General features: G+C 51.9%; 1 protein-coding gene across 5 annotated transcripts in view; it reads left to right on the forward strand.

Moving 5' to 3' along the window:
• The first annotated feature begins 3,539 nt into the window (after positions 1-3,539).
• DUSP8 (dual specificity phosphatase 8) overlaps positions 3,540-26,014 on the forward strand; it is a 33,704-nt gene continuing 11,229 nt past the window's right edge. The window contains exons 1-4 of one of the 5 annotated variants that reach the window (XM_048948875.1): positions 3,563-3,649; positions 6,014-7,357; positions 15,163-15,557; positions 20,007-20,145. In XM_048948875.1, coding sequence (XP_048804832.1) covers positions 15,327-15,557; positions 20,007-20,145 — 370 coding nt within the window. In that variant the 5' untranslated portion in view covers positions 3,563-3,649; positions 6,014-7,357; positions 15,163-15,326. Of the gene's footprint in view, positions 3,650-4,312; positions 4,380-4,404; positions 4,619-6,013; positions 7,358-15,162; positions 15,558-20,006; positions 20,146-26,014 lie in introns of those variants that run through there. The other 4 variants (XM_048948877.1, XM_048948876.1, XM_048948878.1 and 1 more) reach the window with 4 other exon arrangements.

Here is a 26,014-nt window from a genome sequence, read left to right on the forward strand (position 1 = left end):
CCGGGAGGCAGGCTCCCCCCACCGGTGGTACAAGAATGAAGAGCTGTAGACTGAACCTTTGGCTCTCCAGGCTGCACGAAACGTCAGCTCTGTGCCATCAGCCCCAGGTCATAGCATGAACAAATGGTCAGGCCTGGGATAAAATACAGCTCCCTGACCTCTTTTCTAATTGCATATGCTGCAGCTGCCTCATCTTCAGGTGTAAAATGAGCTCCTCAGCACACAGCAATGCCTGCTCTGTTTCTCTTCCCTTCATTGAGGCTTTTCCAGCCTTGTTGCACCAGGAGGAGGCATACACTCCAGAGGAGAAATGTGGGACGAGGTGATGAAGCATGTCAGCAGCAGGACAGTGCCCTCAGGGACACCAGTGCTGCCCGGAGCTCCTCTGCGCTTCATCTATGGGCAAAGTGATGGGCCTTTGTCTTGACCTCTTAAAGTCCAACAAGGAGAAGGGCAGAGTCCTTGAGCTTTGCCCTGGTGATCACCTCACAGGTGGTTTTCTATGTGGAGAGCCCTGGCTTGGCATGCAGGAGCAAGGTTGCTCAGATAAAGGCAGAGCTGAAACAAAGCTGGATGCAACCCAGAGCCATCCCTCCTGCCTCTAACAAGTGTGACAAATGAGCGCCACCATCTCTTCCTCCACAGGCTGCCCCAGTCAAGGGAGGGCGGTTGCTGCTGTAATGAACCAGGGGAATATTGCACTGACACTGCAGCATTTTTCATGCATCACCTGCCAGGCTGGGCTATTATTAGCACCACTGTGCTTATTATTTGCTGCCAAGAACACCCACGTTTGGTGAGGCATCTCCGTGTAAACGCTGCAGCAGGGCCGAGGTGCACCAAAACCTGCAGAGGGATTGATCACCCCTTCTTTGTTTCAGCTCGGAGGGAACACAGGAATGAAAAGCAGCAGCCAAATATCACTGTGATTTCTTTTTTCAGTGGTGTGGGAACATTCTGGAGAGGGAGAGCTTGCCAAGGCTGCCATCAGCACGGCAGAAGGAAAGATTTGGTGCTGCTGCTCTGCCTTTTCACTTCTGCCGCTCGCAGCTCTGCTGGGCTCACTCCAGCTCACACCTTTTCTTGGCTGTGAAGATGCAGCCTCTGTTGCATTCAGCAGCAAAAGCAACAACTGAACAGAGGGGTGGGAGAGAGGAACCGTCAGATGCCTGAGAAGCCTTTTGAATTCAGGAAGGAAGGATGGTTACATCGTCACGTGATGATTTCACTGCACTCCCCAGCAGCACATCAGGAGACCAAGAGGTGGCTCTGGGCAGTCTCCTGAAGTCTCTCTATGGGACCTCACAGGAAGAAGGGTGCCCTCGTGTGTAAGCATATGCCACACACTTATGCAAGCCCGAGGCTCAGCGCTGCCACCTCCGCATAGAGGCTGCCAAGCCAGTTTGCAGGCAAATCCCAGCTGGGTTGAACTGGTTTGGATTTCCTCCCAGCAGCAACCGTGACCCCGTGGCTCTTCTACGTCAATGAGTTGACTGCAAGAAATAGGGCAGAAGGGAGAGCAGAGCTGGCACCCAGTTTGGGTAATGACATTCAGCCCGGCTCCAGCATTCTCAGCTTCCCACAGGGTGAGCGAGCAGCCCCTATTTTGCACGAGGCAGTGCTGGAGCCCCAACACCCAAAATCCCTGTGTGTTCCCTCCAGTGCTGCTCCACTGGGCTTTGTGAGCTGGAGCTGCCCCTTTGCTCAGTGCCATCAGGTCTCAGTTCAGGGTTAGGGTGCAGCTGGAGTCCTGCAGATGCAGGGGAGCAGCGGGGTGCTGGTGGGTCTGCCTGCTGCTCCAGGCAGGATGGATGCTGCACAGCGGGCCCCACAGTGCCCAGCTCACCATGCGGGAAGGGTGGGAGGCACAGATGGCAGCAGATGCTCTCATCACTGAAACCGATTTCAGCAGCATAGAAAACAAAACAAAAAAAAACCCTAGCAACTGATGAGCAGCTGAACAAAACTCTGCACGGGGTAGGAAGAAAGAGTCCAGTGCTGAGAGCCCTCAGCCCCGTGCAGAGCTGTCCTCACAGAGCCTCCAGCATCCTGCAGCATGATTGCTCCGTGCCCAGTACAAAGGTCCTGCTCCTCCCATCCCCTGACTTTGACTCATGCTCCGTGCAGAGGGATTTTATTCAGCATGCGTTTTGCTGCTTTTTCCCCTTTATTCCTCAGGCAGAGCTGCAGAGCTATGGCTGCAGCACGCAGCCAATAAATGGCACTGTGCATATCTCCAGCCTCACACTCCCCACAGCACAGTCTGCCTCCAGCAGCTGAGCACAGGTTGATGCTGAAAGCAGTTCTTTGGGTGTTTAGAACAACAGTGGGTCGGAGGAAAAGCCTCTTGTTGGACTCATTGCTTTGGCAGAAATCTGCTTAGTTTGAGTTTTGCGCTTGGCTTGAGATGGCAATTATGGGTCTTGGAAAACGTTTGAGCAAAAATTATGATGTGTGCAAGCATACTTTGCATTCAAAACATATTGCTAGGATGCAACCAATCTTCAGGTGTGCTGGAATATGAGAAAAAGAGGGGGAAAAAAAGAAAAAAAAAAAACAAAAACAACCATCCAAACCAAAATGAGGCAAATGGGGCAAATTGTCCCTCAAGAGGTTTTTATCCAAAGCAGAGCACCTTCCTCCAGCAAGGAGCAAGCGGCCACAGCATCGCTGCTCGGCACACAGTGGGGGGGACCCGGTCCCGGCAATGACAACGGCCGCACATCTGGTGCCCGGCAGCGCGGCGCTGCTTTGTTCTGCCACCGCGGCACCATCCCGGCCTTCCCCCATCGCCTCCCCCGCTAACATCGGGTGCTGCCGGGCCCCTGGGGCCGTACGGGACACTGAGCCTTTCTGTCCACCTCCCCTCCTCTCCTCCCGTTTGCCGCCATGGAGATGCTTTGCGGGTCGGATCTGACCCCGGGCCGGGACGGCGGTGTGCCAGAGCCGGGTTTGGAGAGAAGCTGCCGAAATGCCTTCCCTTCTAGCACGGCGGAGCGACCCCGGTGTGCAGGGGTTTCCGCACCCATCCGCTTCGCACTGATTCTTGCAGCAGGAGAACCGAGGCTCAGGGCTAACAAACCAGCCTCGGTGATCTCCGAGACCCCGCGCACCCGGAGAGAAGAGAGCTAATTCCGAACATTCGGCATCCGCACGGGCGGCGGAGAGGTCGGCTCCCTCGATTTCATAAGCGCCAACAAAAGCCTAAAGCTCCTAAGCCCTAATCGGCCGCTAAAGCCGGAGCCGCCGCAAGGACAGAACCGCGCAGCGGGGCGCGCCAGGTGGGCCAGGTGGGTCACGTGACTCGCCGAGCCCCGCGGGCAGCAGCGCCCTCTGCCCGAGCCGCGGCTCCGCGCCGCTCCGCGCCCGCGGGGTGACGTCACCCTGCTCTGCGCCTCCCGCGCTGATTGGCTGCGGGTGACGTCAACGCTGTCTTTTTTTTTTTTTTTTTTTTTTTTTTTAAATCCCTCTCCCCCCCCCCCCTCCTTCTTCTCCTTCCCCCCCCTTCCTCTTCCCCCCCCCCCGAGGTATGACCTCATCGCCGGCGCATTCCCGGCTCGCGGAGCAGCGCGGAGCAGCGCGGAGCTCGGCCGCTGCGCGGCATGCGGGCCCTGCGGAGAGGCGCGGCCGTCCGCGCCCGCCGCACCGGGTCAGTGTGAGCCGAGCCGGAACGGGCCGGGAGGGGATTGCCTTGCAGGGAGAGGGGGCGCGGTGCGGCCGCGTGTGCGGAATGGAGCCGCGGAAGGGCTTGGGGAGGCTCTGTCCTGTTGGAAATACCCGCACCTTGCTTTATTATCCGTAGGGCTTTGGGGTTTAAAGTGCGGGTGGGATCGTTTCGAAGCAAGCGTTAATAAAAAAACACTTGCGGGAGGGTGGGTGGGCGCAGGTGGGAGCGGAGCATCCCCTGCCGCGGTGCGGGGAGGTACCTCGGGGTTGCGCGGTGCGGGGCCAAGGGGGGTACGGGAGCCGTGGTGACAGCGCTGTGGTTTTCCGATGCCGTCGTTGCGCACCCGGCTGCGAGAGGAGCCGCGTTGGGCTGCGCGGTCCGTACGGCGCTGCGCTGCCGCGAGCTCCGGAGGCGCTGCGGGCGGTGAGCGCGTTGTGCGCCCCGCTCAGTTTGTCCCCTCCGTCCCCCCCTGTACGCGCCGACCTGCCGTCGTCTCCCCCGTTCTCGGACGAGCCTCTGCGTGCGGAACGCCGGTCGGTTTTCCCGAGCGCGGCGATGATTTCCCTTATTGATAAATAAGTTCCTTCTCCTTCCTGCTCTGCCCCCCCACCCCGCACACGCACACCCCTTTCTCCTCCCCCAAAATTAAATTCCTGAGCAACAGCAAAAGCTGATGTCAGTGCCTCGGCTCACATCGGGAAGCTCCGCGCAGGTCGGTGAGGTGTGGGTTGTTACGGGGAGGACGCGCCGCGGTGCGGGTTCCTTGCGGACGTTTGGGTTTTCTAGGCACCGTATTGCGGTGCCACCCGTGGTTCCTAGGCGGGGAGCCCAGCCCTGCCCCGGGCACGAGTGACCCGCCGTGATTTGGAGCATAAAGGCATGGACTCCTTCTAGCAGCCATTGGCAACCTCAGGGAGATGCTGAGCGCTTTGCCCGCAGCCCGGGGCCGAGGTAACCTTGTGGGCAGCTCCAGGAGCCCTGCGCGATGCTCACCGCATTGTCTACACCCGAGCTGTGCTGCGCAGGGCTCGGGCACGGTTGCAGCTTTGTGTTGGAAGGTCCGGGTGTGCAGTGCTCGTGGGTTTGGGCTCGGCGGCGCTGCGCAGGGCTCTGCAGAAGAGGTTGGTTGGGTTCGGGGCCGGTTCCCGGATTGCCTTTGTGTTTGCTTGTGATGATTCCCAAAGCAAAATGAGCTCTGTGCCAAGAAAACTCTCATACCTATAGCTGGCTGCATTTAGGGCTTCTTGCTAAGATACCTCCAAGGTCCCTGCAGATGTATTCTTGCCAGTTCTGATGCGTGCAGCCGTGCTTTGCCCCAACAGGCTTTGAACCCCCATGGGTTGTTGCCCTTTCCTTAATGCAGATAAGGGACTGGGGGGACCTGGTACTAGCATTGCAAGGTGGCCGAGCCCTGTAGGAGTGCTGACTGCATGGAGATATGGTAGATACCATGTTTGTGTGCTGGGTGGTTTTGCTGGGGCTGGGCACCTTGCCAAGGAAGCCACCGAGGTGCTGTGTTTGGAGAGGTTGCTGCCTAAAATCCAAGACAGTACAATTATTATTGTCAGAACCCCCCCAGAGCACTGGGTACAGCTCCTCAGAGCATGCATCCTGCAGTGGTTTGGCCCTGCAAACACCTCCCAAAGAACCATCCTGAAGGAGGCTGCGGCTCAGTGGGGTTCTGAAAATGGCTTCTTGCAGCACCTACTTTATCCCTACCCCTTTCCCTGCTCTGGCTGCATTAATCTACATAATCAAAATGAGATGTGTTAAAGGTGCCTTCCCCTTCTGTGTGGCTCTGCTGCCCTTAGGTGTGCCTGCTCGTGGGATCAGAGGTTGGTCCTTGCTATGCAGTGTGATTAGAGCTGTGATCTGCAGCCTTGGCTGCACTCAGGTGCAGAGCGCATTCACGGTATCTGGGATGGGAGCAGGAAAAGGAGGTGTTCCATATTTGGCAGCCTTGATTTATGATCTGAGTTTGTAGGACACTGCCGTCATCCTGAAACAACCCAGCAAAGCAAATCTGCTGGGGAGCATGGTGATAAAGAAAGCAGCATGCAGGTGCTGGCTCCTGGGAGGACAGCAGGAAAGCTGAGCTGGGACATGTAGGTGGTTCTGCCCTCCGCTCTGGGTTCTGTGGCAGAGTTTAGGAGAACTGCCTGTAGAACCCTCAGAGCGGAGGGGTTCCTGCTCTCACCCCACTCTTCTCCACACTGCTCTGCAGAGGTGCTCCGCAGCCCTGCGATGCCGTCATCCCACGGGGAACACTTGCGAGTGCTCCTCTGCATCTCGATGCCCTCTGGGTTTTAAAACCTGTTTTTCAAGCTTTCAATTTCTCCTCTGCAGGTACACCTGTCCTGCCTAGTGCAGGGTGGGAAAGGAGGCACCTGATGAGATTACATACAGGCGTGGGGAAGGGAGGCGAGTGGCCTGGGATCACTCATCAGATAAGGAGCTAAATGAGTGCTTGCAATTTTCTCAAGCTTGCTTGCAGAAACCTGCGCATGCGTTGCAAGCAAGGTTAGAGCACAGCGAGGGAGTGCAAAGGCTGCAAAAATGGTGTCACAGGCTGTCCTTAAAGTCGGGCAGAGCTCATGGTGTGATGGTAGCATGTGTGCTGTGCCTGGCTGTGAGCTGCTGGCTTTGCCTTCCCTTCTGATGGCGGTGGGGCAGAATGTAGCATGCGGCTGTGTCACGTCCCTTGGGAATGATGCTCAGTGCCCTGCTGAGGGAGATGTGGCACTTAGGGATGTGGCTCAGTGGGCATGGTGGTGATGGCTCAGTGGCTGGATTTGATGATCTCAGATTTTTTTTTTTTTTTTTAATAACCTTAATGATTTTATGGTTCTATGAATTGAGCTCTGGTCACACGTGAGCACCTCGGTGACTCCATCTCCTCTTTATCAATGAAGTCATGGAAAAGCAAACGAGCTCTTATCTCTTCCAAGAACCGATCGTAGGCTTCCTACCCCAACCCTTGGGTCAGTGCCATCAGTGAGGCTCCTTTTGTTCTCAAACCTTTCTGTTTTGAACAGAAAGAGGAGAAGCCCCTATTGTAGGGTAAAGCAGAGCTGTACTGGGGCCCTGCTCCATAGGTGTGCTATTTGATTCATCCTCTGAGAGCCTACTAGACCAGGGAGCCTGGACAGGTGTGCAGCAGGTGGTCCTTTGCTTTGCGTACAGCTTCTGTGTGTTATAGTGCTGCTCAGGACGTCCAGTTTTCAAAAGTGAAGTGTGGTGTCTGATGCTCCTGAAGATAGGTGCAATTGGGATTGGAGGAGATTCCAGTCTGCACTGTACAAAGGTGAAATAAGCAATGCGATTTGATCTGGGGTTAGAGACCTTTCCTTGATTCCATCTTTTCTTCCCATTCTTCTTACGCCTATTTCCTTGTTTGTTGTGCATGGAAAGTCCAACCCGAAGCGTGTGCATGACTTGTCTGCCTTTGTTGTACCTTATTTATTTATTTATTTTCAATCAAACCTTCAGGTTTCTTGGGGCAGAGACCTTGTGTTCAGGCTTTTCTCTTGAGGGTCTTGGGATGCACTCTTGCAGTTGACAGAGGGGTGAGTTCTGGGAAGCCCCATTTCTGAGCCTGCTGACAACTGGGAATGGGTCTTTTGGCGACCAGGACAAGGCAACCTGATCTGTTGTTGGAGCTGGCCCTGTGTTGGGGGAGTGGTTGGCCAGGTGAGTTGCTGAGGTCCCTTTCCTTCCAACCTATATTACACTGTGACTCTTCCATACCTGCCTGCCATTATGATTTTCCCTGGCTGTTGTAAAAATGGAGAGGGCTTTGGTGCTGACAGCTCCTGCTGCTGTCCCTGGAGGAGTGCTGGGAAGATGATCCTGTGGGACAAGATGTGATGCTTGGAATTGTTCTGTGGGGTGTCAGGGGGACTAACTGCCTTTGCATACTGGATGGAGCTGACTGCTGGGAGGGGGTGTGTGTGTGGGGGGGAATCGCAAATCTCTGACTGGGCAAAGCCTCCCTAGACACATCCTCATGTAAAGCAATTGCTTTTTACCATTAAAAATAGATCGGTGAATTCTCTGCTTGCCTGCTGAATGCTGATGCCTGTAATTCTTTGTCATCCTCGCAATCTCCTCTGCTTTGAGCTTGGCTGCCTCTTTGTCTGGCACCTGAGCAGGGTTCATTCAGCAGTAACAGATCCAGAGATAAGTGTGAGCTCTCGTGTAGTCTCCCAGGGCTGGAAGAAAGGTGAGGAGACCTGATCTGATGCCATTTAGCTGCTTGGCCTGCAACACTAAAGGAGCACGGCTTGGTGCGTTTGTGGATGCTTAATGGTCAACACCAGTGATGAGTTAGACCTCTTGTTGTGGAAGCTGGCTAGAGGATGTCGAAGCTCTGTGTATGTCATGGTATATCACTCACATTTGGAACAGGCTGCCCAGGGAGGCGGTGGAGTCACCATACTTGGAAGTGTTCAAGAAAAGGATAGATGTGGCACTGAGGGACAGATCAATGGGCATGGTGGGGATGGGCTGGTGGTTGGACTAGATGATCTTAGTTGTCTTTTCCAGCCTGAGTGAGTCTATGATTCATTGTATGGATAGAGGAAGAGCTGGCAAATGCTTTGATCCTCCCCCCCTCAAGTCACCTCAAGACTGACCTGATGAATCCACCTGGCAATGAATCATATTAGGGAGGAGAGAAGGAGAGAGTAGGGTAAATATGCTAGTGTGGGCTTTGCCTGTCTTATGTGCTTTTCCTAGATAAAGAAAATCCTTTGAAACTCATTGTTGGTGCTTTCTTATTGTAGCTGAGAAAAGAGGTAGAGCCCTGGCTGACATTCATCCCAAGTCTGTGTGCAATTTAGCTATTGTGTGCATGAAGGAAGGTTAACAAGCCTTGAACCAGGTTCAAAAAGCCTTGAAAAGTGCAAGAAACAACCTTGACAAATATGTCTTTCCATGGAAAATCAGCTCCCTTTCATTTGAGTTGAATTCTGGGTCTCCTAAGAAGAGCCTGAGTTTTGATGAGCTTAGGGTGGCATCACTGGGCATTAGCCTACACAGGCTGGAAAACTGTGATAGAACATACATCTGTACCTCAGCTTACACTGGTTGAGATCAGAAACTGTGTAAAAGATGCCAGAAGAAAGAAAATCCTGTTATTGGTCTTCAGTGAGTCTGGAAGCCCTGGTGGCCGTTTCTGTACAGGGACATGTGGCACAGGGCAGATGCCAGCAGGTTTGCTGGGTGCTTGCTTCACCTTCTATGCTTCCACCTTTTACCTCACCCATGGCTGTCTCAGATTTATTTCATCTGTCACTGTCCTTATGAAGTGAAATGGGGGTGCTTTTATCTACCTCAAAGTACCACAGCACAGCCCAGTGCTTTCTTTTCCTTAGCATGTAGGTATCATGGGAAAATAGTCTGCAGGTCCTGGACACCCTTTTCCAGGAGACAAAAATTGCACCCAGCAGGTATTTATGGTATTTGGTGTCTTAAGACAAGAGATCAGGACCAGCCCTGCTGAAGTATCTAACTGCATACCTTTCTGGTCTGCCCCTGTCTGGGCTTACAGCAAAAAGGCAGATGAAATGTTGGAGATCCCAAGATGAGCCCATGGGATGGTCTTTAGGCTTGTCCAGTGGAAATGCAGCAAAGGTGGAGATATCAGACAGTGAGAAGCAGGGAAGCATCTTGGAACTGGGTCTGCTTCTTCTACGCATCATGTAGGACAAGAGCTAATAGCTTCAAGTTGCTCCAGAGAATATTCAGGTTGGATATTTGGAAAAACTTCTTCCCAGAAAGAGCAGTGAGGTATTGATTAGGCTTTTCAGGGAGGTGGTGGAGTCACTGTCCTGAGAGGTGTTCAAGCAAAGATAGATGTGACACTGAGGAAAATGGTCTAGAGAGGTCACAGGCATGGCTGATGGTTGAACTGGATGATCTTAGCACTCATTCCAACTTCAATGATTCTATGTCCTCTACACCTTATTGTGGTATGTGCCAGGCTGCTCAAAGGAGAAGATGCTTTCAGCTCCAAGACTTGAACCTGGCTGTCTCTCAGCTTGACAGGAGAAGGATGGAAATGAAATAGCTTTGGTATTAGAAAGCAGCATGCATGGGAGCTCCATCTGCAGCATGGGCAAAGGCAGAGATTAAATGGCTGACTGGTCATGGATAACCTTTGGTCTTGTGTTTTGTAGGCTTTAAAGGAAAGCCTGTGTTTATACTACAGGGGAAAGCCATATAAATCATCTTAAAAGTACAAGTCTAAGAAGAGGAGATAGTGGCATTGTCATCTAGACTACAGCAGTATAGCCTGCTATTTTTCCCTGTTGGCTTTCCCTGCCTTGCCGTACTCCAGAAATAATTTTGGAAGGAACCAGATCACGACCATTATACACTGATGTGGGCAGGCTGGGAGGTGATTGCATTTGCAGCTACAACCCACCAAGCATTGCTGGCACAAGCCATGTTCTGGACCACTCATGGTGGGCACAGCTGGAATGCAAGCTCCTTCTTCTCAGCATCATCCTCCAGTGATGATGCCTCCCTCCACCATCCTCTGGTGATGGAGGCTGCCTCTTCCCAAAGCCCTGTCTGCATGGAGAGGGCTCTTGCCTTGGAAAGAAGGCGCTTACCACTCGTGGGAAGTGGTGAATGGGGAAGTGAGGTGAGCATCAATGGGGCTGTGTGAGGCTTCTCTGTCTTGGGAAAGCCTCTGTGAGTCCTGGAGGGTGAGAACAGAGCGGTGGTTGCAGAGGGACAGCACAGTGATGCTGCCTTATCTTCACCTCTCGGGAAACACAAAATGTCTCTTCTCATCCTTCAGCTTCATCAGGGAAAGGCAGAAAAGTAGCCTTTATAGCTTAGTAGTGAGTATGGTTAGTAATGGGTTTTAACCTCATTTTAAGGAGGGGTAGACAGAAATGTGTATTTTTCTTTCCATCTAAGCAGAGAAATCCTTTGTGCTCTATTTTAAAGGGATATAGAGCAACTGCTAAGTGATTGGCAGCACTTCCAGTATGGCTACTGCAGGCACCTATGGCTTTGTCCCAGAGCCACCACAGGGGATTATTCATGCTCCAAATTCCCCTCCGCAGATGAAGGCTTTCATCTCTCACCAGGAGATGCAATGCCGTTCACAATGCTGGGAGAAGCAGGAGAGGATCAGTGGATGGGCTGAGCTGCAAAGCAGATGGGATGGAGCAAGGAGAGACATCCTGGAGCTTCATGATGGCCCATCTTGCCCCGTGCCGGTGGCTGGGCTGGAGGCAGCGACTCGAGCATCCTGCAGGATGTGAGCTGAAGGCACTGCGGTAGCATTGCCTCGGGCCAGAGACGCAGCCGTTGCCTGGCAGCTGCGAGTTTCCAGGGAAACCAGAGGTGCTAACTTGTTAATGAGCCCCACGTCCCCGATTGCTGCCGCAAAATAATAATAATTAGTAATAGGGCCGTGTTTTAGGAATCCCTCAAACAGCAGGAGCCTGCCGAGGGGAGTTTGCTAAGTGCCAAAGCACTTGAAAGAAAAGAAGGTATGTGGAAGGAGGAAGGGCGGAGAGCTTAGCAAAACTGCCACCTTTTACATCTTGATCTGTGTCTGGAGACTGGAAATCAGCAGGGTTCTGCCAGTGTCCTGGGTGGTAAGCCTGGGACTGGTGGAAGTTCTTCAGGAACGGCTGCTCTCAGGGGTTACTCTGGGTTGGTGAGCAGGCATTTCTCTGTGGTGGCAGCCCTGTGGGCATGCTCATGGATCCCCAAGCTCACTTATGTGATAGAAATGCTTTTGAGAAGGGTTTGGATTGGAAGTAATCCAGAAGATCATTTAGTTACAACCCCCTGCTGTGGGCTGGGACATCTCCCACTAGACCAGGTTGCCCAAAACTCCATCCAACCTGGCCTTAAACCTACAGCTTCTCTGACGGGATCAGAGCTGCCAGTCCCTGGGATATAATTTTTTCCTTAGCTCTGTGCTCAGGCACGTCTGGGTGCTTCTTCCAGCACATCTGTGGCCAGGTTTGACCCTTCTTTCAGCATCATCTGTGTGCAGCCTACCTCATGAGGCAGTTCATGGCACCTCCATGCTCTTTGCCAGCAGCCAGTCATACCCTGTTTCTGGTCTTCAGCTTCATTTCGTGAATTCACTGCCTTTGCTAGAAGCAGATTTTGGAAGTTCAGCACAGATCTCCAGAAATCTTTTGCAGCTGATGAGTAGCAGTGCACCTGAGGTCCTTTGTTCTGTGCTCTTTGCAGACTTGGAGGCTTTTTTTTTTACTGGTAGTATTCCTCCTTTTCCTCTGCATATTAATCTCTTCTGTTTGAATTTATTTTGAGTGGAAATGGGAAACAATGGTAGAAAGAATTGGAACAGGAGCTGGAGAAAAAGAAAGCTCAGAGGAATAAGAAGCTGGCCTGCCCAAGGCAGCAAGGGGAGCAACTGCTGATCTGGGTCGTGGGTGGAGGGAAGGTAGGGATCTTCAGAACACAGCCACAGGTGGATATGCTAGTTAGTGAAGTTTATGATTGCTGCAAGGACATGCTGGCCTTCCTGTTAACATCTCCAAGAGAAACTAGAGCTGTGCCCTTCCTGTAGCCACGTATTTCTGCTGGGGCCTTGTGCAAGATGAGAAATTGAGGAAGTGGCTCCCACCTTGGCAACTGTTGAGCCAGTACAGGAGTGCATTCCCATGGTCCTTCCTGCCACAGGGGCAGACTTGGGTCAGGGTGTGTTTGGGGTTTTCTTCTGGCTGACCAGAAGAAGGTCACAGGCAGGAAGACTCCCAGCAAGCAGGTGTCTTAATGCCTATGCATTAAGTCCTCTGCTCAGCTTTCCATCCCTCAGCTGCAGCATGGCCCCTCCTGCTTTGCCATCCCTCTTCAGCTAAACCGTGTGTCCATCTCCTCATTACAGGCACTCCAGGGAGAGGTGGGATTAAAGGATTATGGTAATATTCTTCAGGAACACTCGAGAAGATTAAGATGGCTTTAATAAACTGATAAGAGAGGGATGCAGCTAGGGTTTCTGAAACCCTAACTTAGGCCTCAGGTTAACCTTTACCTCTTGTGTTGGAGGCTGGTCTCTAGTCAGTGTGGTGAAGGAGCAGGTCTCTTACTTCAGCAGTGCTCCTCCATGTCTGTGTTCCTTCGCTTTTCCTTGGCATTTGCACTTCGGTTGTCCAAGAGAAAGGCACTATGCAAGTTCAGAGGGACCCAGCTCCTCCTGAGCGTTCAGTCTACCAGTGAGGTTATGCATGCTTAAGACCATGCTCAGTTTGTATTTCCCTCCCTGGGCAAGGCTTCAGGGGAGAAGAACGGAATGGGACTACCTTGCACTGCCTCTTTCCACCTCTCCCATGTGGAACTGGGCACAGGACCTGGCTCACTTGTGTCACCTCTATCTGCCACCGGGTCCGACTGGCAGTGCTGGTGCAGACAGATGTGTGTTTGGTTGTTCTGCAGGAGGATGGCTGTTAGTGCAGAGGGAAAACTCCCCTTGTGTCTTCTGATTTCATCCACCCAAGCTCTTGGTCATCTGTCAACACTTCCTACATGGGAAGCCTCTCTCTGAGCAAAGGAGATCAGGAATCTTCTGTTCTTCCCAGACCCCCCATAGTTCACCCTTGTTCGTTATCTGAGGAGTGGATACTCTGTTATCCCTAGAGATACAGTACAACATGTCCAGTCCATTGGATCAATCCTTTCTCTTCAACCTTTTTTCTTATCCCTCTGCCTCAGCATTATCCCCATCCTTTTTTGTCTGTCACCTTCCTCTGCTCCCTTTTATTTCTTGGATGTAATTGGAGGAGCCAAGAATTCGCAGCCTGCTGTCCTGATGGGGAAGGGAAGCAGAAAGCAATTTGGGGAGTGGGGTGTGAAAGAAAGACAAAGGGTGAGGGGGGGTGGGGGGGGAAAAGCTGGCTAATTTGCATCCTTTCTGAGTGCCCTGGCTCTATAGCCAAGGTACAGCAGGGGGTCTTCTGGCAAGGCGGCAGCAACGTAATGAGGTGTGTCATATCCCAGCAGGGGCCAGCCTCGCTCCCTCTCACACCCCCTAATTAGAACTGTTTCAATTTTTAAGCCCCCCTGGAGGAGTGCTGTGGGGAGGGGGAACTGTGAGCCGCCTGCTGTGGGGCCAGGGACAGCGATGCCATAATGCCAAGGGGCTGCAAAATGCTTTGTGCCAGAAGGGGCCACCACTATTGCAGCTTTTAGGGGATTTTTCTTTTTTCTCTCTAAGTTGAACAAACGTGTTAGCAGCATGTATGTGTGCAGGGATATCTACCCCCTGCTTTGAATAGCAGGTCTGACAGCCTGGGGAAATAGGAGGGCTGCTAATGCTGAGGTTGGAGAGCTGTAGATGCTGAAATATCCTCACGTTCTGCAGCTGTACATCCTTTTCCTGCAAGCTGGCTGCATCTTCAAGGTTTGGTGATAGGTAGCAGAGGTTCCTAGTTCAGAGTTGGAAGGAACCACTAAAGGCCATCTGGTCCATTTCCCCTGCAATGAACAGAGACACCTACACTAGATCAAGTGCTCAGAGCCCTGTCCTGCCTGAATGTGTCTTCAGCTGAGGCATCCACCACCTCTGTGGGCAATCTGTTCTGTGTCCTGCCTGAGCAACTTTTCCTGGGTGCTCTTGCATCACAAGGGATTGTGATGTGGGGAGCTCCTGAGAACTGTTGCTTGCTCTGAGTAGGGTGACTCCTGTAGTCCATAGACTAAATCCTGTCCCTGCAGAAGTCAATGAAAATCTTTACACTGGCCTTTTCAGGTGCGGTAGTCGTAGTCTTCTTAATTCAGATGCATTAAAGCCTCCATGCAAGGGCTTGTGGGTTCTGTCTAAAATGCTTTCTGGAAGAAACAAGAAGAGCCTGGTAATAGCCCTGTTTATTTTCTGAATGGCTGTGGCAGCATTAAAACTTAATGCCATTAAAACAGACCTGCAATGACGTGTGCCATTAAAACCTAAGAAGACTCCCTGAACGGATCGTACTTGTTGACCCATGAGCTGCTCTTGGAGCAAGTTCAGCCCTCCTCGGCTGCTAAGATGGAGCCTCCTAACTCCCATTGTGCGTGAAGCCACTTTTAAAGCCTGCACAAGTCAAGTACCAAAAAGCCACAAAAAAAAGCTTTCCTAGAAAGTGTGGCTATCTCCCTGTCCCACTCTTTTGAAGGCCAAGCTCTAGGCCCAGAGTAAGCACTCTTGAGATGAGAGAGAATGACCCTTAAGTTAAGCCAGGGAAGGCTCAGGTTGGATGTTAGGAAAAAATTCTCAGTGTTGAGGCACTGGACTAGGATGCCAGTGGTGATGGTGGGTTCACCGCCCCTGGAGGTGTTCCAGAACCATGGGGATGTGGCACTGAGGGATGTAATTCAGTGAGCGTGGTGGGGATGGGTCAGTGGTTGGTCTCGGTGACCACAGAGCTCTCTTCCAATCTTAATGATTCTATGATTCTGTCATTCTCATCTATGCTGTCCTGCCACCTGACCGGTGTGTCTCTACTCTCCTCTCTCCCCAGGTTCAGCACCATGAGTAGGCAGCCTGGGCGCTAGCAGTGTGAGGAGCCCAGCACAGTGCTGCTCCGCTCACACCTCGCCTCACTGCTCGTCCCCGTGGGGAGAAAGGTGCTGGCAGCCCACCCTGCCCTTCCGCCCCGCTCACCCTAGAGCGGACGGGCCCGTTATGGCTGGAGACAGACTCCCACGCAAAGTGATGGATCCAAAGAAGCTGGCCAGCCTCCTGCGGAACGGAGCGGAGGGCACCCTGGTCATCGATAGCCGCTCCTTTGTGGAGTACAACTCCTGGCATGTCCTCAGCTCTGTCAACATCTGCTGCTCTAAACTGGTCAAGAGGAGGCTCCAGCAGGACAAGGTCTCTATCACAGAGCTCATCCAGCCCACCTCCAAGATGAAGGTATGGGGATATGGGGATAGGGAATGCCTCTTTGCCCCGCTGGGGATATGTATGCTTGCAAAGCCATTTCCTGCAGGGGCAATGTTGTGCAACCTGCACCCTATCCTGCACCCTGTTGACTGCCCTCTCTTTTTTGACACTACCTTCCTTCTGAGAGCTGGAAGACCAATGGCCACGGGGCTCTCCTGGAGGACTTGTTTATAGCCCCCACTCCAGTGACATGCCCTCTCCAGGCCAGTCTAACAGGTACATCAGCCTCAGGAATTGCCCTGTACTGGCAAACAAGCCCCAAATCCTTCCTGGAGCTGTAAGCTTAATCCCTTGCTAAAAACTCTTCCCCTCCCCTCTGTCATCTCTAACTCCATTCAGGGACATGTAATCCTCCTCCCTTGTGACGCCAGGAGCTCTTATCCGGTGTCATGGCATATTATCTCTCCCAGGCTCCTCTCTCTATCTCTAGCCGTTAAATAATAGAGGTGGCTCTGAGCCATGGCTGCCAGCCGAAATAGCGCTGGGTGACCCCGTGGTGGCCCAGGCAGGGTCCTGCCCACCCTGAGATGCTGCCATCAGCGAGACAGTGGAGGGCGCCTTGTCTCCTTTACACCCCAGTGCCTCAGAGTCCCTTCACCTCCTCCACCCAGCATCCCTGAATTGGCACATCCCCACTGCAGTGCAGCTTTGGCATGGGGATCCCCACCCCTCATTTTGGAATGATGCTGTCCCATGCCAGCCCACTACTCTACCACTGTACTCCTGCTTTTCACATTCCCCAGCTCCTCCCTGCTTGTAATTTTATGGCAAAGCGAGGGTAATTCAGGCGATTAATCAAATGCTGGGCCCAGCTGGAGCCATCTGCGGCGTGTCCCCCCCCCTCGCCACCCCGCAAAGCCACCGCCGTCCGTATTGGCTGCTGGTGACATCACCCTGCCAGGATCAAGGAGTCGGAAGGGGGGCTTTGGGGGGGGGGGGGCGGGCAGCCTTGCTCCAAGTTGCTTCAGTGATGCTGTGGGCTGGGTGCTTTGGAGGGGATTGCAGAGAATGATTCCTGAACGGCTTGAGCCGTTTGCAAATCCCCGGGGGAATAAAGCAGGAATAATCAGTTTTCATGAGCTGGGAGCCAGCGTGATGCAGCTGCCCTCCTCCTGGTGAGGGTCACCTCTGCAGTGGCTGCTGTCACATGGAGTGGCAGCAGCAAAAGCACTGCAACTTTGTAGAGGGGGAGCTAGAGGAGGATGGGGAGGGGGTGCACGAAGAGTTAACATCAGCTGATGCCATTCTGCCTGCAAGGCTGCAGTTCAGCAGCTGCAGAGATGCCGCAGCAGGCAGCAGTGTCTCCCAAAGGATGCTCCTGCACCAATACGAGTGGCTCATGTCCTGGTTCTGTTCTGCTAAGGATTGTCCCCAATCTTCACAGCCATCCTGGGGTTGCCAGTGTCCCTATGGAAGGAGCAAAACTACCTCCTCCCCACTCCTGCATCTTTATGCAGCTGTCCATCCTTTCATGGGGATGTGGTACCTAACCCTATCCGGGTGGGGACAGCGAGGGATAGGGGCATGGCTAGCATTGGGAGCAGATGGCAGGAAGGGTGACATCAGTGGTGCAATTGTCCGGTCCCATTATTCCTCCTGACGGGCCTCCCGCCCTCCTCCTGTTTCCTGTTCTCGGCCAGGGCTGCCAAGACAAAGGCAGCTGGGAGCACCGCCATGTACCCAAAAGGATGGGGTGCTGCTGAAAGCCCAGCTCAACACGCTCCTTCCTTGCTTGTGCAACCCCAAAAATCTCAGCCCTGATGGGCATCAGTCACTGTTTGCCCATCTCTCGGTTGAGAAGCACAGTTTTCCATCCAGTATGGCAGAGGGTGCTGCTCACAGCTCTTTGGGATGCTCTGGTCTGGAGGGTAACAGCAAACACAAATCTTGGGAAAACTGCTTGGTGGGAAAGAAGAAAAGGGGAAAATCAATATTCCTTTGTTCTTTCATTGCAATATGCCTATCACCTGCCCTGGAAGCGGGGTTGCATCTGAGCCAACCCTCCCTGAGCCGTGACGTGTGCTGTGTTCCCATTGTACACACATATTTTCCCCAGGAACTGCATGACTGGAGCAGACCTGTGGCCCACGGTCTGGGCTAAGAAACTGCAGCACTTATCCATTTCCCAGTGAATTACTTTTATATTTTTATTTTATTCTAAGGAATTCTAATTTTTACAACAATAGTCTTCCTTGGCACAAAAACGCTCTACCTGCATTGGTTTTGTTTTCAAACCCAATGCCAACTGGAACCATTCAGCTCCTCAGAGCCATTTCAGGGGAAGAGGGTGTGGGAAATTTGTTGTCTGGGGTTCATTTTGAGTTCTGAAGGGAAATGCTGAGAAGTTCACTCCTTTAAGATCTCCTTGATCTTAAGTCTTCCCACATCTTGACCTGTTCTCTCTTTCCAGAACGTAGCTGTTTCTGGGAATGGCTGTAGCAGTGGTTCGAGGCATGACAGCAGTCTACGAGGGCTGTGGGGATGTGTATTTATTTACTGGAGGAGCCCAGCTCTGGAAGCAGCTGCTTTGCTCTAGGGAAAGCCAGGGCTTATTTCTGAACCCTGTGCCCGGCTGCTTTTTATGTTTATGGAAGTGGTGTTATTTCAGTGGAGTGATTCACTCTGTTTTGAAACAGTATGTGACTGAAATGTCTGGAGTAATTGGGATAATAAGAATGCCTCACTCTTATCTTAGCCCAGATCACCTGGAGGGCTCAGACTGTCCTGCATGGCAGATAAGTGCCATTTGGAGGTATGAACCTATTCAGTGCCCAGAACAAAGTAAGGAGATACACGTGAGAGATACCTCTGGGGGAGGAATGGGCTCCCCAGGAATGCCCAGTGGGTTCTCCAAAGGTGATGCTCCTTCAAGGCTTGGGGACAGAGACCTGAGTGACTTGGTGGGACCATAGCACCTGTGGTAGGAAATGGTTGGTGGTTGGACTCAGTGATGACAGTTGAACTCAATGATGGTTTGGCTGAATGATAGTTGGACTTGGTGAGGGTTGGACTCGATAATTTAGAAGGCCTTTTCCAACCTAGATGATTCTAGGGTTGTGTGAAATACCTGTTCTATCTGAGCCATGGGACTGGAAATGCCAGCACTTCCATGTGTGATGCGTCATGAATCCTTCATTTCGCAATGCATGTTTTTCTTCAAGTCAGGCTTTCTCCCCTTCCCATTTCCACAGCCCTTGCCCACCATGCTGGATATTTGTTTCTGCAGCAGGCCATGCAAGGCCAGTGCTTGTTTGGCATTTACATCGAGTGAAACCTTATAACTTTAATAAGATGTAAACCGTGTCACACATATCTGCCGTTGCTCAGCAACCCTGCAGTAATGGCCAAAACAAAGCCTCCCCGTGCAGAGGGAACACTAAATCCTATTGTGGGATAATTCTGCTCAGCCAGAGCTGTTATCTCCCGTGATGCCCCCCCGTGGCCATCCTGGATGGGGTGCGAGCCTCTGCCCAATCCCCTCCTTGCCTCACTTTTGGGGAGATGCATTTGTGGTGCTTCAGGCTGGGTTTTCAGGACAGCATACTGTGGCGGAGGGCAAAGAAAGCCATGAAGAATGTCAGTGGCACATCCAGAAGTGGCCACTGATTCTACTCACCTTGCACAGTTTTCAATGTCTTATTTTAAAATTCTCCATCCTTTCCTCTTCTCTCTCCTCCTGCCACTTCCTTTTCTTTCCTCCCTTCATCCTGCTGACCCACGTGGCCAAATTGGCTTCCCGGTGCCCCACTGATTTCCAATGGCTGTTCTCAGCCCTGCAATGAGTGATACACTCTGTAAAATCCATGTGCACTGCAGTTTTATTGGGATGCAACTCCCATTTCAGGGCAGAGGAGAAACTGCATAGGATGTCAAAGCTGCCCAGCTGCTGCTTCGTTACAGCTTGAGGTCTGAATCTGCTTTGGGAAGATGTCTGCACACCTCAGGGTGTTGCAGAAAACTTGCCCTAGGGATTGGGGGAATATATTTTGAACATAATGTTTGTGGTTGTGTTACTATCTATAGCAACTCAAAGGTAATGAGATAGGGCAAGCGAATGATAGAGCAAAAGGAGAGGAATGTTTATGAGTGCAGCCCAGTTCAAGGAGTCTCATAATAAGGTTCTGATCCTTACTGAAGAGATATGCACGGGGAGGGTTTTGCTGATCACCTGAATGGGATGCAGCAGCTCCAGTTCTCTCATTTCACTGGGAGTGCAGAGGGACATCACACCAGAAAGGCTTCCTGTGCATGGGGGGGAGTGACAGGCTGGTGTTGATGTTGGAGTACTCATTTACCTCTGTGGGGCAGACACAGATGTGCAGTACCCAAACCATAGTGGTTGTGCTCCCCCCACAGAACACCATGTGCAGAATTGAGTCCTGAGTTTCTCCAATGCCAGTTTTTTGCTATTCCTCACAGGTGGAGGCAGAGGAGCACCAGGACGTGGTGGTCTATGACCAGAGCACACGGGATGTGACCGGCTTGGCTGCTGACAGCTTCCTCTCCATTCTCCTGGGCAAGCTGGACAGCTGTTTCCACAGTGTCTCCATCCTCACAGGTAGGAGCGGAACCTCTCAAGGGCAGCAGAAGTGATGATGATGATGGGTGATGGTGGTGCTGTTGCACTGTAGGATTATGGTCCTCTTGGTGTGGCTCTGTGTTACCATTTCACTTGATGCTTATGTGGTTATTGTGGATTTATGGTGTTGTGGCCATATGCTCTGTGATGAGAGTGTTATACTGAAGGGAAAGTTGAAGCTGCCTCTAATTCCAGTGGCTGGGGAACTGCCTGGCTGGCTACTTCCAGCCCAAATCATTCTATGATTGTATACTTGGGGTAAATGCCATTAAACCAGAGTTATGGTGGGGAGAGCAGAGGAATAATAGGAATAAAACACCCAGGTCTGACAGTTTGAGGATTTCAAAGGCAAGCAAAGGCTACGGAATCATGCTAAAGATGGTTAGCATGGAGCTATATTGAGGCCAATGTCCAAGGTTTTCATGGTTTACCCAGGGCACAGCTTGGTGCATAATGCCAAAATGGAGAATGCGGATTTGGTCATGTCCTGGAGGAAGTCTGCCTTGTCTCTGGGATAAGTCAGGAAGGATCCTTTGTTGCAGACCTAAGAAAATGCCATGCTCTGGTCCCTTGTAAGGATGATGTCACTCACTGACACCCAGCCCATGCAAGCAAGTGAGCACCCCTGGTTTTGACAGCTGTCTCTGTTCTCCCTGGATGTGGCGCCAAAGACCCCCATGCAGGTTTGTGTCTGCCTGCACTAGGTGTGTGAGATGGAGTTTAAGACCCCCAATTAAAACCCGTTTACAGGCTTCCCAGACCTACCCTTCCGCCCTGCCTTCCCCCTGCTGAAGTCCTCAAAGAACTGCATTCCCGACTGGTAATTGCTGAGGTTTTGGCAAAGCCTCTGCTGCTCCCTGTGCCTCAGGATGGCAAGCAGCACGGCCTGGAGCCTGCTAATGGGGAATGCAGGCTGTTAATGCATGGAAAAGAAGAAAAAAAAGAAAAAAAAGGAACTGAAATGTAGCACACTGGGTCATGGCTGCTGAGTTTTATATGGAAATCATGACTCAAAAACACTGCTGAAAGCATCCAGAGGGAGGCTGGGCATGCTTTCTGACACACACAGTTTCCTCCTTGCTGTAATGTGGGCAGCAGCCGGGATATTTTTGACCCAGGTCTGCAGTGCCTGGGAGGTCTGAAGGGGATGTATGTGAGGCCAGAGCCTGACCCCTTGCCAGGCTCAAGGTAGGGCCCCTCCTGCCTTGTAGTCAGGTATGCATCCTACTAAAGCATCGGGTTCCATCCTGATCTTGCCCACATCCATGTGGCATCCCTACTCCTTGGTCTGAGGAAATGGGGGAGCATAAAGAGACTTTAGCCCAGCCCAGGCACTTCATCCTGCTCAAAGCCATCCTGCTGCTACCCTTTCTCCCCATCCCATCTGTGGCAGTGGGCACACACTGAAATTTGGAGAAACCCAGAGACTTGCTAAAAGGTGCAAGCAACTGGGTCCTAGGCATCCCCAAACCAGTGTGCCCGCCCTAAGCAGCCCCAAAGCCATTTGGGATCCCCAACTTGCGTTGTCCACAGCAGGGACAGGACACAGGAGTCCCAAGTGGGTGGCTTTAGGCTCGTCAGTTTTCATTTGTTTCAGTGTCCCAAAACATCTCACTTGGTCCTTGTTGTTCATCAATCCTGTTTGAATCAATCTACCTCAGAGCAGCTGGTGGAGGCCCCAGGAACTGAGGTGGCAGGAGTGAGGGCAGGGACTTCTCAAGGGTTAACAGCCCCAGAGCAGCAATTCCAGCAGGGCTCAGAAGGAGGAATCTGAGTCAATTATTCCCAGTCTTGGAAATCATCATCATCTCTTCTTTCTCCACCTCCCCCCCCCTTTTTTTTTTTAATTGTGTAAGTATAAATAGTGCTGCTTGCTGCCCTCCATCCGTGGGAGCAGAAAGCCTGTTGATTTATATGGTTTTCCTGACATCACATGAAGTGGTGGAAAACTGAATGGAGCCAACATTTTTCCTGCATTACGTAATGCCCCCTCCCTCCCTTCAGCCCAGCTTTGCTATTCCTGCAGGAGCCTGACTGTTCTTTAACCTTTGTTTATTTCAGCACAAACCCTTGCTTTTTTTCTTTGCTTTTTCTTTTTTCTTTTTTTTTTTTTTTTTTTTTTTTCCCCTTTGCAAACCCCCGCTTTGTTTTTATTAGCAGCCATTATCTGTTTATGAAGCGGCAGCAGTCTGGCTCCATCGGTTGCTGATGGCTCCGGCAATGGCAGCCCTCATGCTGGAGCCCAGCCAGCACTGTGGTGCTGAACGTCTGGGTGCTGAGCATCAACGCTCCTCTGAATGAAAGCAAACAAAGCCCGATCTCCCCGACCTCCTCCACAGCTCAGCAAAGCGGTGGGTGAGGGCTTGGGATGCTCCTCCAGATGATGATTACACAAAGCAGAGCTCCGGTTCCTCAAAGGCGATGGCGTTCGACTTCCTTAGGGATGTTCCAGTTTTTCACTGGGACCAGTATGGAGCGAGTAGGATGCTGGTGGAGAGTCCTCAGCTTTATCTTTGCAGTATCGCACCGACCTGAAACTGGCCCCTCGCTTGCTGAGCTCTGGTCATGAGCTTTTCATCTGGCTCGAGAGCACATGTGAGATCATCTTCGGCCCCCTGCCCCCTCTCCGTTTGTACCAATTCTTCAAGGAATGTTTAAATTTTCCAGTCCTGTTCTTTCTAAATTTGGAGCGTCTGTTTACTCCCAGGATTTGGAAAGAATGTAACAGTATCATCAGTGAGAAATCCCTCCCAGGCCTCTCCATCCTCCACCAACCAGCCTTCTCTGCGCTACTGGTCCTGGCCCAGGTCTTCTCCATCCTGGCAGTGCCATGGACAGGGACAGTGATGGCATTTGGTTTCAACTCTTGGTCTTCCCCATTGAAGGTGTTGGGTTTTCTTGGGCAACCTCTCCAGTGGAGTGCAAAGCTTGGGTGTGTTCTGTTTTCACTGTATGGTGAGCAGGGGGAATGGTTTTAAACTGAGACGGGAGAAGTTCAGGTTAGATATTAGGTGGAAGTTATTCACACAGAGGGTGATGACACACTGGTTGCCCAAGGAGGTCATGGATGCCCCATCAACATTCAAGGCCAGGCTGGATGTGGCTCTGGGCAGCCTGATCTGATGGTTGGTGACCCTGCACATAGCAGGGAGTTTGAAACCAGATGATCATCGTGGTCCTTTTCAAACCAGACCATTCTATGATTCATTCTGATTCTGTGAGATGAGGTTTGTATTGGAAGTTTCATCTTCTTGGTGAGGTCACTCCACTTCCTAAGGGGTGAGTGTTGCCCTCCCCAAGGAGCTGAGAAGCAGAGAGAAGGAAAGGCTCGCTCTCATCATCATCACTAAAGTGTAATGATGGTTGCAGAGTTGTAACTGAACAGTGGTCTTGATCTGGAGGGGGCTGATCTCATTCACAAGCTCAGAGCAATTATTGAGGAGGTTTGAGAACGAAGGAATTTTGTATAAATCTACCAAAGCCAGGTGACTTAAGAGCAGACAAAGCATACAGTGAAAAAAAGAAAAAAAAAAGGGAATTTACATTGCAAAAACTGATCTGAGCTACCCAGCACCAACTGGGCTCAGCCCTGGCTGAAACAAGGGCCTGGGGAAAGGTGATGTAAAAGAAAAGAAAAAGCACTTTTTCAGAGGTGTGGTGTTAGGGTTTTGTTTTGTGTTTTTGCTGCATTGGGACAGTCCTAAAATGAGCTTGAAAAATATCATCTGAAACCAGAGGCAGAAAATACCCCAAGCACACATATTTTTGAGTTTAGCTCAGAAGATGGAAGGTGGCAAAGGCAGCTCTCTTTATTCCGTGCTTGCGGGTGGGTTTGGTTCCCACAGAGCCTCTGCCAGGCATGTGGGTCTGAGGATGCTCGTGGAGGCCAAGTGTGAGGGCTGGCTCAGGAACCCTTTGATTGTGATGTCTGAGAGCATCTGTGGGCTTGCAGAGTGAATCCAGCAGATAGATCCACACGTGTTTTCCTCTAAAGCTCATCTAAAATCTACTCCCGTGAAGAAACAAAAGGGGGTACATTGACAAGTGCACCAAGTGTCCCAGAAGTAATCACACCCTGCTTTCCTCAGGAGCTCAGTGTGGTGCATAGGGGGGTACCAGCAGTGACTCTCTTCTTTTGCCTGCCTTTAAATGCCAGATGTTCAGGGAGCTGGATGCAGAGCACTGGTTATGTGGGACCGCAGGGTAGGATGCTGCAGTGCTGACTGCATTTGGGATGCTTCTTCAGGCCCAGTCACCCAATCCAGAGGGTTGAGGTGGCCCCTTCTCACACCACTAGCAGAGCCAGGAGATGTCTGCAAGGGTTTGGGCTCCCTTGGGACCATCAACCACATCCCTGGGAGGGGTTAAGCCAGGTCATGTATGTGTGAGCTGATTGTATTCCAGACCTATGCTCTAAACCTCCCTGTTTAGCAGCGCTGTCGTCAGACAACTTGTTTTTCCGATTCTATAATTACCCCATGGATCTTCCCTTCCCCCTCCAGGCTGCGTTTTCAACATTTGGACCCAGAAAAGGCGAGCAAAACGGGGCAGGGGAGGAGACGGGGCTACAGAGGAGCAGCCCACCGGTTGCTGAGACTTCAGAAATCATCATGTAATTTCATTTCTCATTTCTGGAAAGCTGCAGGGAGGAAAGAAACTTCCCCAGGAGGAGATTGCAATGGGCAGGAACCCGTGCCCGGTTATGATTTCCTTCCTTCTGAGAAACCTGCCTCCCCTTTTCCTGAGGCCTTGGCCTCCCACATGCAAAGGTCTGCGATTGCGGTTCTTACCAGGTCCTGGTGCTGGGTGGGGAGAGGAAATGCTGGCTGCAGCCCAGGGGACCACAGGCAGGAGGGAGCTGGGAGTAGGGCTGTGCCTGGGGAAAGGTGCCCGCAGGTCTGCTGCCTGGTGGAGAAAGAAGGCTGCATTTATATGAGAGCAGGAGGTACGTGGGTCAACATCCCTGAGTAGAAAACTGGGTCTAAATGCATCTTGAAATAACTTGTGCCTAGGGCCCTTGCAAGCCTGAGTGAGTCCAAACCAACTGGCAACCAGAAGAGGGCAAGGGAAGGCGAGTGCATGCTTGTGTTCTGTTTGGGGGGGCAGGTTGATGATGGCACTTCCAACTTCACCACCTGCCTACTGTTGCCCCTCTGCATGGCCTGGTGATGATTTTCACCCCAGAGAAGTTCCAAATGTCCCTGGAAGAGTTCAAGAAATGTACAGATGTGGCATTGAGGGATGTGGTTCAATGGGCATGGTGGTGACAAGTGATGGTTGGATTAGAGGTGATCATAGTGGTCTTTTCCAGCCTTAATGATTCCATGATTCTGTGATTCTATGAAATGCACTGGGTGTCAGGCAAACAGAACTGCTCACCAGCAGGGAGATGCCAATGGAATCGGTGGTGCAGCTGACAGTGCTACAGCACTGGTGGAGGCATCTCCATTGCCAGCAGTTGTTCATGCTGCCCACCAGCGTGTGTCCCTTTTCCCTGGGAATTGGTGGAGTAACCAATTCCTGGAGGTGTTCAAGAAACATGGAGATGTGTCTCAGTGCCATGTGGTCTGAGGCAGGATGTGGATGGGTTGATGGTTGGACTTAAATGATCTTAGTGGTCTTTCCCAACCTTAATGATCGCATTCTATTCTAGTCTGCACCCTCCGCTGCAAAGGTGGGGATACCAAATGCAGGGCCACCTCTGTGAGGGTTGGCACCTTGGGCATCACGGGGAGTTGCTGCAGGAGCTGCTCACCGACTGTTGCTTTTGGGAGAATGTGGCTTCTCGCTCTTCTAGCCTCGCTGGAGCATGCTTTGAATTTTCTCCAACCTCTGCCCCACATCTGAT

This window comes from Lagopus muta, chromosome 6 (assembly GCF_023343835.1).
Source record: "Lagopus muta isolate bLagMut1 chromosome 6, bLagMut1 primary, whole genome shotgun sequence".
Lineage (NCBI taxonomy): Eukaryota > Metazoa > Chordata > Aves > Galliformes > Phasianidae > Lagopus > Lagopus muta.